Here is a 13,870-nt window from a genome sequence, read left to right on the forward strand (position 1 = left end):
CCCCCCCCCCCCCGGTCAACATGTAGAATATTTTTAAAAAAAATTGAATAGTAAGCTCGAATAAGCTAATTTTAAATAATATTAAGTAAGGTACCACATTCACACATTATTTTAGTTTATGGGAACATCGGAAGGGGGAAACAAATTAAAATTAAGATAGGATGGAAGGGTTGTTGGAGGAGTATCTATTAAAAAAAATAATAATAATAATAATAAAAGATAATATTTGTTGAAACAATCCACGCGGAAACTACAACTTCCGTTCTATTCGTCGTAGCTCCATGATTCTTCGTAAATCATGAAGCTACGATTGAGTTTAAGTCGTAGTTTAAATATCGTAATTTTAGTTTAAGTCTTTATATTTTTAATTTTCAATTAAAAAGTTTATAATTTTACGAATTTTTCGGTCGACGCGTGAAGACCGAGGTAGTGCGTGCGAGGCAGCGCTCCCCCACTGCTTGGTTGCGACTCCGTTGTCGGTCTCGCGGCCAATCAGCGGGCACGCTGCCGCTCCCACTGCTCTCGGCCAGCTTCACGCGCGGTCACCGGGAGCGAAGCTAGCCATGTAAGAATCAGTTCGTGTATCGACATCCTCGAGGGTAGATCCGCTTTACCTCGACTCTCTACCAGAAATAAACACCACCTTAAAACTATTAACTTCTCGAGTGATTTTCTTCGATAGTCAGTGCTCTCCCAAGTACCTCCTTCTCTTTCTCTCCGGCGAGAATTTCACTTCCCTTCGCGAGTTTTTTTCTTTTTTCTCCGGGCGACGCGTGTAAGTTGTTCTCGGTGTTAGAAAACGGCCGTGACAGGTCAGTGTAAAGTGACAGCTGGATTAGTTAGGTGGAAGCAAGTGACAGGTGCCAGGGCTTCTCCCCGATCGTGCTTAGCTTGCTTCCGAGGTTAGGCGGGTTTGTTGGTGCCGGGAGGCAACTTCCGTCGTGCCAATTCCCTAGCTAGGATAGTGAGTGTGGTTTGCGGTGCCGGAAGGGGACTTACCTAGTGCCAGCCCCGGCTCACTAATAGGTTCGCGCCGCTGCGTGTACGGGTAAGTCCGTTAACATAAACCCTTCGATGTCAAGGGACAACCAGGAACGCCGCCCTAATCGCCGGACGCGGCAACGTCGGGCGCGTCGTGCTGCCGCACCTGCAGGACCAACAGAAGGAAACCGTGTGCGGCCATTTCGTGAGGAATCGCCAAAGTACGTCGCTCGCCCTCATCCAGCCAACGTGCCAGCATGTGACCCGCTCGTTTCCCACCCTCGAGTTGATGGTTGGTGGAATCTGTTAGAAATCCGCCGGGGAGTAGACGGAACTCGCGACCCGCGCACCCGCAGACTTTTCCGCGGCCGGAATCATTATCTGCGGTTGCCCCAGTTCGCGACGCAGCCACGTTACGCGTTTCCACCGGTGAAGATTGCTCGCCGGGACGCTGCCACCGGGCTAAGTGAACCCGTGGAGATAAGTTGTCCAAACTCTCCTCCCTGCCAGTGGGAATTGAAAGCGGCCCCTTCCGTACCGCTTCCCAAGTCGGAAGAATTCATCAACTTCCGCCTTGTTTCGTGTGAGGTGCCTGACGCCGACGGTGCCGGACCATCGTCCCCTGCCCTACCGGATCTGGGCACAATCGCGAGGGCCAGTTCTTCCGACTCTTCGCGTGCCGAGATTCCGCCCGGCACAAACAACAAAGCCGCACTCGGTGACCACAACTTCTTATGGACGGGCTATCCGCCTGGCGAAACTTCATCAAAGGGGATAGCCAGCGGGTGTACTTACCCCCACCCACTAGTCAGGCCAATCCACCGCAGGGCATGCGAGGCCTTCACCGGTGGCTCGCCACTCGCCGGCAAACTTCCCAGACCGCCGCTCCCCGACCAGCCTCGCGTGATTAGGCTCAGCCTCGCGCAACTGCGTTCGGCCTCGTTAGCGCTCCCGCTCGCCAGGGGCGTTACCACCTCCATTCCTGTACGCCGATCTCCTTCACCTCTTTCCATCCCTAGACGCGTCCTTCTTCCGTTCCGCAACACAACCTTCCCGCCCCCCTCTCCTCTCCTCTCTCCTCACCTCCCCCCCCCCCTCAAGCTCCCTCTCAAAATTGTATTAGATTTAAAAATATATTCATTAAGAAAAATTGTAACGTTGGAAATGAAAGTTTTAACGATGTAACAACGTTATAATAACCTTATAAAGATATTGCAAATATTCGCAGTCCATCTGAAAGTTTAATAAACGTTTTGTAATTATATTAAACAAATAAATAAAAATTATAAAACGTTTTATGAACGTTTTATAAAAATTTATAAAACGTGCAAGTAACGTGTCATACACGTCTAAAATGCATCTTAATAACGTTTTGTAAAGGTGCATCTAATTTTGTTATGGTTCTTTAATAACGTTTAAAAACTTTCTCACAAGAAAATAAATGGACAGACGGGACATTTTCAATGTACGAACATTGTATCAATATTGTACCAATAAATTATTTAAATTAAAATATAATTAGCCTTCTCTCCAGATTGTATTAAATTAAAAAATAAATTCATCCAAAAACCAAGTTTTGTTAACAATCCAACAAAAATTTTAAATACTAAACATCTAAAAATAATTATGATAGCGCGAAGCCATCCATGCAGTTGAGAATTTTGAAGTAATGGTTACTAGAATCGTTTTTACAACCCACGAAAACCCTTTACCATGTTTTTTTAAGCGAATTTTCTGATTTTTAGCCACTTACCCCTTAGTTAAAAATCTAATTCAGGGGTTGATAGTATCCTTATAATTTTTTATAATATGCATTACATTTACTACAATTAAAAAAAAAATTGTATCGATGTCATGATTTCCCTTTGAGATTCAACAAAAAGAACAGCAAAAGGGCATTGATTTTTTAAACATGCCCAACTTCACCCCTTAATTCAACCCTTTTTAGTTTGTTAAGTTATCTCTATTCTTTCTAGTTATATTAGATTTTAAAGTAGAAAAATTCAATTTGACTTATAGTGCGCCATTTTGAAATTTAGCATTTTAGTAGTTCATTCAATGCAAGTAACACCAAAAATATCAAATTGAATAATAATCTCGGGTTTCTCATTGTTTTCCCCCCTTAAAAATGGAATACCGGAAGAGCAAGTAAAAAACACGTTTTTTGATATATTTTGGAACGCCATTTTGAAAAAAAGTAATTCCGAAAAAAATTGAGATAAAAGTACACATGTGGTTATTAGTCCTAAATTATTGATGAAAACAATAAAATTCCAGTATCTGTACCACATGAATAACATAATGAACCTCCGAATGCTGCATGCTTTCCTGATACTCCCTATTCCCTGTGTTGCTACAAAAATGTTGCTTAATAATATGAATTATTAATAAAATCAATTTTACGTAAGAATAAAAGAATCTTAAAATCCTTCAAAATACTTAAATTTAAATTATTAGCCCTATGGTACAAAGTTTCAAAAGTCGACGATCTGCCAGCAGTCGTTATCCACTTCTCACCTTATCTAGAGGTACGTCCCAGTAATCGGGAAAAGTAATCGAGTAATGATCAAACTGACTCCGGCCACGTTTTTCGCAACTGCATTCGTGAAGTGTCGTCCGGGTAGGCACCGATTCTCTCTAGAAACAGTAACAAAGTTCGGGGTTGCACACTCTTATTTTTATGTATGGTATGCAACTGGAAAAGATCGCTGAATTCAGTATCACCAGGTATTGGCTCTACTTTCTTGGCCATTGCCTTTATTTGGAAAAGTAGTTTCGGTTAATTCGGCTTAGTTTGTTATATGTTAACTACTTTTCCAAGTAGAGTCAATTACCGAGCATATAGAGCTAATACCCGGTGATACTGACTTCATCGGGCCCTATCTCGGAACCCGGGAGGGGGGGTTGGATTTTGCGCCTATTAATACATTAGTTCAGGACCCTGAGATATAAAACATGTAGCAAATTCAACCAAATTAACCGAAACCACTTTTCCATAATAAATGTGCGGGGTCCTTTGTAAATGAGCAATGTTGGGTTTTCTGAAGTTAGATTCTTAAAGTTGTAAGTGGATTAAGAATTCAAGTTGTTGTGCATGCTTGGAAAATATAGCAAATTTTTAAACAGGTTTAAGAATAATATAAGAAGTCATTAAAAAAATTCAAATCAAATATATGCAGGCGGTCTTTAAAGTGGAATATACATATTACTTTGCGTTTTTAAAAAATATGGTTTAATATAAATTTGATGAATGATACATATGTGTGTATATATATTTATTTTTTATTTTGTAAACAGGCTAAAAGAACTTCACAAGATTGCAAGTCAGGAGCGAAAACTAATGTTAAAAAAACAGAGAGATATGTTCAATCCTGAAATGTCGACAAAGAATATTTTAACGAAACTCAAAAGAAGTGCAGACAGCCAATCTCCTCGACGCTTATCAGGGCCAATGAAAGGTTACGATATCCGCAGCAACAGTTCTATGAGTTCTTTAGTTGATTCTGACAAATCTCAAATAGATCGTTCACAAGTCGACGTGAAACTTCATACGTTTAATATTGGTTCAAAAAAAGACGATGAACATTATGTAAGACTGCATTTTAATGCTCTTACATCAGAGGTATAATTATGATCTTATTTTATATGTTTAAATTATCTTGGACTTCGGTATTTACGTATTGACTTACTAATTAATAATTTTCAGAAATCAGGCACGAGCAAGTTTGAAACTATTAAAGGTGGAAAAGTTAGCGCATCGGCTAGCTTTTGTAAACCTCATATGATAAAAGCTGTAAAAAAAAGCAACTATGATATTACGTCTCGAAAATTTGAAGAAAAAATGCCGAGGGCCGATATTTTACGTCAAATTGAATTACATTCTCAATTGCAACAAGGTTCTATTGTTGATTTACCTGTACAGAATCAGGAAACGAAGAATGTTGGCTGGCCACCGACGTATCAAGAATATGACACCGATTGTATTAGATCCAAAGAAACAAAAAGATTTTCATCTATAGACGAAATTTCACAAATTAATGGTAAATGTTCAAAAAAAATCGAAAAGTCGCTATTAGTAGATAAAGATGATTTAAAGAAGGTTCAGTGCGTTTCTGATACCATGTCTAGTTCCAAAAGGAAGGGAACTAAAAGTCATAAAACAAAGTCGACATCTAATGTAGTTAAGGAAAATTTTTTAAGATCAGAGAGTGACAGTCAAGTTTGGGAAGAGGTAAATGGACCTCATAATAAACGATCAAAACTACAAGAAGAGCAATCGAACAATAATTACCGAAATTCCGTTTTGGAAGAGCTAGACTCAAATGAAAGTCAAAGCTCTTTACGAGCCCTATTGAAGCACTCGAAAGCAGCAAAAGATAAAAATTATCAACTTTTAAGAGACTTGACTAGTGATCGAGAAAAAAACGAAGAGCATAAAGTTTTCGAAGCACTGGATAATAAAGATAGACAATTGGAAGACTGTTCTCAAATGGAAGATAAAGGTAGTGCAAATATGGGCAATATATCAACTAGATCGCAAGTTAGCACCTTAACAATTTCTCATCACAGTTCTGGTGATAGTGAACAAAATTACTCTAGATCCGTTGTTATCAGTTCACAAAATCATCGCTTTGAAACATCCAAGAAACTCGAACAGTAAGTATTTGATATTTGCTAAAATAATTGTACTCGTAATATAATGGAGCAGTTGAGTGCATTAACGATGTCCATGCATCTTTAGAAATTTGTTATTGCATCTATCTTTGCTGGCATCGTTATATATAAACACGATATTTCCGATACAGTTATAACAGAGAGAAAAAACCTCTCGTTTCCTCTCTCTCTCTCGTGGTTCGTGTTCCTAGCCTCATAAACGTTTAGAGTTGATAAGGAATTAAAAAATTTGTTGTTTAGGGTTGGGTTTCTTTAATATTTTAAGGGTGGGAGGTAATCATCTCGAACGAGGCGATCGTATAATTGCGATCGAACTTCACTTAGGTAAGTTCGTTTGATCGTTCAATTATCTTTAACCTCGTTCTTCGATGATTACGTGCGTAAATGTTCAGAGTTCGAATAAATTTTTTTCTTTTTTCTTTATTGTCAGAAAAAAAAAAACAGAAAAAATTAATCCTATTTCGGCGGTTCATTTGGCTCACCACATTTTTTACTAATAGCGCTCCCCAACACTTTTGTTGCTACGTTCTCACCTGGTTTGGCTATCGGTCTGTTATTAAAAATATCAAAAGTTCGAGACTTATCCGACCATCCTGGTGCTCTCTTTAAGACGTTGATGTTTTTCTTTGAAGGCTGCTGACGCTGCAGCGTGCCTGGTGCTGTGTCCTGAGAAGTTTCCTAAACCAGCTTCTTGTAAAGTCAACTTAAGCCATCTGCTTATTGTTTGAGCAGTCATTGCAGTGTGGGGCTTTTTTGTTGTGATTAGCAGGTTGGTGGTCTTGTTCATGATACTGCTTGTTACGTTATGTATTTCCTTAGTGTGAGAGCCATGCACCACTCTGGAGATTCTCGAAAGAAAGGGAGTGTGAGTAGCGGTTGACATCTGCCTACTTTTAAGGGTTTAATGAGATCCGCAACTTTTATTTCGAAACCCTCGTTGGTCTCCTCGATATTTTGTAGCTTAATGACACCCAGGGCTTGCACCCTTTGTGCAGTCAACAAAGCCAGGAGCATGATCAGTTATTGGGTGAGTTGATTCAGTTTGACGTTTTCAAGGGGGAAAAATTCTCCCATTTTTTGTAAGACTGTGTCTGTGTTCCAAATTTTCGTATACTTTGGTTTTGGTGGATTTAGGCGGTATATCCCTTTGAAAAATCTGTTTAGGTTCGCGTTGTCCTCGATCTCTCGCCCTTGAATTAATGCTATAGCTGATCTCATTGAATTCAGGGAGCCGTAGGCTGTGCCCTCTTTATGTTTTTCGGCGAAGAATCTTAGTACTGAAATTTCACTCTCCTGAAAGGGGTCCAAATTCAGCCTATTGCAAAATTCCACCCAGATTTTGAAGCAGATCCGTACTGCTTTATTGTAGATGGTGCGAGTGATGAAAGCATTACCTCCAATGTCTCTGCCGGTAGACCTTTCCTTTTGAAGGATTCGCAGTTAGTAACCCTGCCACTAGTGAAAGCTTCGATGCTAGAGGGTGAGTTCTGGAATTAAATGTTAATAAGTTAGTTGCTGATTTTATTATCATCGGTTTTTCTGTCCGCATCGACAGAAAAAGAGGGTACCAGGGCTGAGCGGGCCAGAAAGACCCACCTACTACCCCTTTTGCTGTATCCGTGGAAACTTTCTTCAAAGTTTTAAATATTAATGAAAAAGATGGAAAAGCGTAGAAAAACCAGTGGCTCCAATTCTTTGTGAATGCATCAATGAGGTCAGTTCTGGGATCCCTGTGCCAAGCGCAGTAAAAATCGCACTTGTTATTATTTCTTGAAGCAAATAGATCTATCTCTGGCTTTCCGAACTTGTTAATGATTTTTGTAAATGTTTGATTGTTTAATTCCCAGTCCGGGTCGATGTTCACTATGCTTGATTCTTCATCGGCTTCTTTATTTTCTTTTGATGGAATATACGAAGCATATAGCAAAATGCCCCGTTCAGCACACCACTCCCAGATATCTCCAGGACCCTCGTTGAGTCTCCTAACATGTGTAGCACCCATCTTGTTCACACAAGAGATTTCTATTGAGTTGTCCATCCTCAACATTATTTCGCTGTTTCTCACGTCGGAGGCGAAACTTTTTAGTGCAAAGAAAACTGCCAATAGTTCTAAATGATTTATATGATTTTGACATTCTTCCTTATTCCACAGGCCTCTTGCCGTGTGACCTTCGGAATACGCGCCCCAGCCAGACAACGACGCGGCGGAGAAGATTTCTTTTTCAAAAACATTTGTTCTTATCTTCCTATTTGCTGAAGGCAAGACGTTTATCCACCAATCAAAATCTTCCTTCAGGGTTTTTCTTGTATACATGTGCTTGTCGAAATTGTTGTCATTAAGTATTAATGCTGCATTTTTTGCATATTCTAACCTTTTTATGTGTACCGGGCCGTATTCGACCCCTGACGAAATTGCGACTAGAGACCCGATCAGGTGAACGAATTCGCGAGTAGGGCACCAAAATTTAATTTTGAACGTTTTTATAAGAGCACTAGGTTGTTTTTCTTTACCGTGGTAGTTTTAACGAGTAGGTTTCTGAGTCTATTATAAAGCCTAAATATTCGCATTGCGATCTCGGTGAGAGATGGCTTTTGTTATAGTTTATAAGAAAACAGAGACTTTTAAGAAATGAAACGGTTTCCTGAACGTTCGACAAGCATTCACCGTAAGTGTCTCCCACAAAAATATATCATCAAGGTATATACAAGAAAGTCAAACTTCGGTTCGTATTGTGTGGATGACCGTTTTCGTAATCTTGGTGAAAATGAAGGGACTCAAGCAAAAACCGAAAGGTAAGCGTGTAAGCTCCTAAGTCGAGCCTTGAAACGAAAAACGCAGCTATTTTCTGCTATTTTCGTGGACTGGAGCTAATAGAAATGCATCGTGCAGATCCAGATCGGCCATAAATGCTCCCGGAGTAACCAGTTTTGTGGACGTCCTGATATCCTCTAATTTGAAATGTGGTGGGTCCACATATTTGTTGAATACCTTTAAATTTACGATGAACCTTTTCGAGCCGTCTTTCTTAGACCTAAGAAAATAAGTGGACAGAAACTGACCAGTGGATGGTGTGTACTCAACAATCGCTCATTTTTTGATGAGTTGTTGAATAGACAGTTTATACGCATAAATCTCAATTTGTTCGCGCTGTGGCTCTAGAGGTTCCCGAAATTGTTCCACTATTGTATTAGTAATAATATTATAACCAGCAACACAATTAAGTAAGAATTTGTCATGCGTGATTTTGCGCCATTTTTCCTCGAAAAAACTCAGCCTTCCAGGTACAATGCTTACCTCTACTCTGCGACTGTTGTAAGGGTGTCGGCTACCTCTGGTCCTCGACGAATTATGGAAGAATATATATGGACGAATTATGGACGAATTATGGAAGCTTCTTTAAGCTTCTCGTTAAGGTTCTCACCATTGAGAAGAAGGTCAGTTTTGGTCTTATCCAGGATGTGCCTCACGTTTCATAATATAGTCGGGTTATGAACGCTTTACGTGTCTAAGACTGTTTTTGATGAAGATCTGCCAAGACTTTTCCTGCGTCCCGAAGCGTACCCAGTAACTTGAGCTTGTCCACTTCCACGTTTTCTTCCATGAGAGAGTTTATTGCTTGGCAGACAACAACCATCGCCAAGCCGATTTTATCTTGCGTTTCAGCGAAACCCTTGTCCGACTTTTTCTCGTTTTCTTCGGGGCAGCTCTCCACTTCTGGATTCAATAACGGAGCTTCCAAAGGTAGCGGACCTATAAGCGAGTACTTTAGTGTTAGGTTCTCCCTCTCTTCTTTTTTGACTCGCGCAGCTAACAAGGGACCCCATCTGTCCACAATGTCTGCACGAAAGACTGTTTCTTTCAGTGTTACATCAGCCGGGTTCACTCCAATTATTTACAAAATCTCTTTGGCCAATAGCTGCTTTGGAAGGCCATCTTCAGGGTTCCTGTCTGGATCTTTCTCCCCTGTTAAGGACAGTTCTGTGTAATATGGTTGTGGAAAATAAATATTCCGACTACTAAGAGTCTGGAAATATTACATCATTCGTGCGTAAACACGTGGTCAGAAAAACATCGACTATATAAGTCGGCATTTGGGCATTTTCTATAAAGTCGGGACTAATAAATCTACTGCGTCGACTGTAAAAGTCGGAATTGGTACACCGACTGTAAAAGTCGAAATTAATACATCGACTGTTAAAGTCGGAATTGATTCATCGACTGTAAAAGTCGGAATTGATACATCAACTGTAAAAGTTGGAATTGATACGTCGGCTATACAAGTTGAAATTCAAACTCAAATCACAAAAAAACCCAAGTTCATGGCATGTGATACTTACAGTTTCCCCGGCTTTTTCCCACAAAAATGAAAATTTTTAAAACTGAATTCGGAGATGCTATAAAATATGATAACGGACGTCCCCGGACTCTTTGTTGAGGGATAATAAAAAAATTTATTGTGCTAAATAAAAATTGTATGCATGTGCATTATTTTGAGGTTACGTCGTTTTTCATCTCTGCCTTTCCGATAATCTAGAAATTATTTATGAAATAAACTTTTTTGATGGCCTGCAAACAAGGTTAGTTCCGGGAGATTAGTTACTATGTTTATTTGTAAGTTCAAAGTTTTCGGCCAAAAATATTGTGTAGTTTGGAAGTAACGCTAAGGTGAATTATAACACACATAACCTCGAAATATAAACTCACGTTGTTAGCAATTTCAAAAATTTTTGACAAAAAAACACAACAAAAAGTGTGTGGGGACGTCCGTTAGCATGTTCGCTATCATTTCCCAGATTTGTAATAAAAATATTTATTATTCTAGAAAAAAGCCGGGGGAACCTAAAACTGGTGAAATCGACAATTTTCTAAGTATCACATGCCCTTAAAACAATGATTATAGACACCCGCATTAAAGCATCGACTATCAAAGTCGGATTTGGAGAAAAACTCCGAATATGAAGGTCCGAAGTGATCTTTGAACTATAGAAGACGGAATTATTGTAATATGAATAGCTTGACTGATCTGCAGCCGGCAAAAGAAAATACCTGTCAACTGGTGTAAGTTGCAAACTATCGGTCGATAAAGAAGAAAATCTCCTAGCGACTGTCACACATCGCGGCTAATCATAGTCGCACCCTACTTGTCATGCAAAATATTTCCAAATGCTCAAATTTATTTTAAATTTACCTGATTTCGATCCCCGTGGTGTATGAGATCTGCTTGAAGATCTTCTTCTGGTCGAGGATCTGCTGCGGGGACGAAGAGATCCAGCGGGGGATCTCAACGATCTCGATGTATGGCTACTATTTCTGCTTGAAGAGCCCGATGCTAAGATGTGAACCGCTCTTCCTCGACGATGTGAGCGGTATCTCGTTCTGCAACGTCTCCTTGAAACGCTCCTAGATCGACTCGTGTTTTTAGATCAGTCCCTCCTTCCACACGAACATGGCCGCCGTGGATATCGAGAGCGTCGATACCCATGTTTTTTTTTAGGCCTCTTCCTCACATATTGCTGCAGCTCCTGAATTTGCTTCTGTAGCTCAGCAATCTGCTGTTCTGATTTTCCAATTTTTTTTTCACGAAACTCAAATAATGTTTAAAATGTTACGAAAAAACTATACTTTCACTCTGTGTCGTGTGGCTACCGCGCACAACGAATCATTTATAAGGCTAGGAACACGAAACACGAGAGAGAGAGAAAACTAGAGGTCTTTTCTCTCTGTTATAACTTTGAAAGTTGTGGCGCATCGCGAAGCGAAGAGTTACTACTACATACGTCATCATCAAAGAACGAGGCTAAGTATAATTTCATATTAACTTCGGAATTCTTGCCCTATGCTAACTCGATGGTCTTGTTGATTCAAATATAATATGTACACTACCGGCGGAAATGATTTGCACGCCTGTTTTTGAGTTGTTACTAAAGTTCCTTAACAAAGAAATTTCGATGTTTTCGAAAAATTGAAATAACTCTGGAAATAAGTAACATCTTTAAAAGTGCTTGACCTTATTTTAAAGGTTAGTCTCCATAGTATTTTTTAAAAATTGTTTTTGTATTTTTAGAATTTTCTCCATACATGCTACCCTATGGTCAAACTTGATGTAAAAAAGTCGAAAAAATGATTATTTTGTCTCTATAATATGAAGCGCATGTATATTTCCCTGAATTCCATTTTACCTAAGTTTCATTTGAACGAAAATCAAGATGCTAAACAGCGGTCTGTCATCATTTGAGACTCCGGATTTTATAACCCCGCATAAAATTTGCCTGGCCGCTTTAGGCCGCTCGAGTTGGCCCTTGATGGCTTAAAAATCAGTTTTCGAAAATTCAACTTTTTAACATATCTCTTTGTAGGAAATTTCACGGCGCACCTTTTTTGTATCAGGAAAAAAGTTGTATCTTTTACCGATTCTGCAAAAATCAAAAAAATTTAATTTTTCAGAGAAGAAAATTTACTAAATATTTTCTCTTTAAATCGCTCCGAAAGACAAAGTTCTTAATATTTTAAGATGAAAATTTGAGAACTTGTCCTTCAAACTGTTCTTAAGATAATGAGCAAATGAAAAATTATTGGTTTTTCGGCAAGCAGTATCAAAATAATGTTAGACAATTTCCAAATGTTTCTTTTATCAAAGGAATTTTAAGTAAGCCTAAACTTCGAACGAAACAAATGTTTATTAGGATATAATGAAGTTTTCTGAAAAGTTTTGCGCGAATTGAATTATTCGTTCACAAACTAGGATTTTTTTAATAGCATTGATCGAGTGCGTGATAGGTGATAACTTTGGAGCCTCGACCTGATCGACCAGAAGCAATTATTTTTTTATCAGGGCAAAATCATAAATTATTTACATCTTACATTACATATACGTATTTACAGGGTGATTACAAAAATTCAGAAAAACATATCTTACAACACAAATTTTTAAACAAAAAAATGTAATTGTTACTAAAAGGGATGAATTTTTAAACAAAATTATGTAATATTAATAAAAAATTCATTTTGAACCAAATAGTTTAATTATTTATCAATAGCTTATTTTTTACTTAAAAGATTCTTTACAATTTCATTTTTCTGGTTTTTATTAAAACTAAACTTGTTAGTAATCATACCACTAATTATATCAAAAATTGTTTAGAAGATACTAAATATGTTTTGTAAAAACAGCATGAATCATGTTACCAGGCGTAGTGTTTCCGTTTGAGACGAAGAATGGCAAGGAAAAAGTCGAGGAACGCAAGGAAGGATACTCCGAGGCCTCGCGTTTGACGCAAAGCATGGTGGCCAAATTTCAAGGCCTTGCCTTGACCTTGTCTTGGGGGCTTGAGTTACCTCCACAAGATGTGGATATTTTCCAACCACCTGGGATAGAGGAATAAATTGTAGCTCTTACAGGATGATTGTAGATGCGAGTAATTACACAAATCCCAATGTTGTAGCGATAGATAATACTTTATTTAAATATTTAAGAAATAATTTTTGATAACAAATTATAATTAGTAACAATTAAAACTAATTAATTATGATTTTTTTCAAATTCTTCAAAAAAATTTTTTAAGTAAACAAGAAATTATTTTAAAAATTTGATTCTAAAATTTTTCTGCCATACAAATTTATTTCATACAATTTTTTTAAGTAATTCTTTGTTAATAAAATTTTTTCCTACAATTTTCTTTAACCTTTTTCAACCATTTTTTTCTAACTTTTTTTTAAAAATGTTTTTCCAAACTTTTTTTAACAAAATTTTTTATGATTTTTTTCAATCATCGTTTTTTATAATTTATTCGCTAAAATGTGTTATTCCATTAATTTATTTTCATACATTTTTTTTTCGAAACAAAAAAAGTTTTGTTTCCAGAAAGAGACAAAATTTAAAAAAAAAATTGTCCAATTCTTGACCAAACAGTCGACTTTTAAAGCTAGTGTTTATAATAATTAGTGTTGTAATAATCAAGCGTCTATAAATTTCATCCAACTAATATCTTTGGATTCACGGATTCAAGAGGGAAATAACTGTAAGGAAAAATAGCTTAATTTTGGGAATAAGATATAAAAATTAATTTTATTGGTATATGATCGACGACTTTCATTTTTCACAAAGTTTCACTTAAGTGGCATCTTGGTTAACAGATAAATGTTTTGTACTTAGGTTCATGAGTTTATCATGACCTATCCGGTACTCGTTGGTTTGTACACTGACTCGACATTGAA

The 13,870-nt window shown here is 38.0% G+C and overlaps 1 protein-coding gene across 5 annotated transcripts in view; it reads left to right on the forward strand.

Annotated features, from left to right (window-relative positions):
* LOC117179148 overlaps positions 1-13,870 on the forward strand; it is a 321,121-nt gene that overhangs the window by 140,891 nt on the left and 166,360 nt on the right. For all 5 annotated transcript variants that reach the window (XR_004467869.1, XR_004467868.1, XR_004467870.1 and 2 more), the window contains 2 exons: positions 4,279-4,603; positions 4,688-5,637. Coding sequence is in view for 2 of the 5 variants with exons in the window: in XM_033370836.1 (XP_033226727.1) it covers positions 4,279-4,603; positions 4,688-5,637 (1,275 nt within the window). In the remaining 3 variants the exon portion in view is untranslated. The remainder of the gene's footprint in view (positions 1-4,278; positions 4,604-4,687; positions 5,638-13,870) is intronic.

This window comes from Belonocnema kinseyi, chromosome 8 (assembly GCF_010883055.1).
Source record: "Belonocnema kinseyi isolate 2016_QV_RU_SX_M_011 chromosome 8, B_treatae_v1, whole genome shotgun sequence".
Taxonomy (NCBI): Eukaryota; Metazoa; Arthropoda; class Insecta; order Hymenoptera; family Cynipidae; genus Belonocnema; species Belonocnema kinseyi.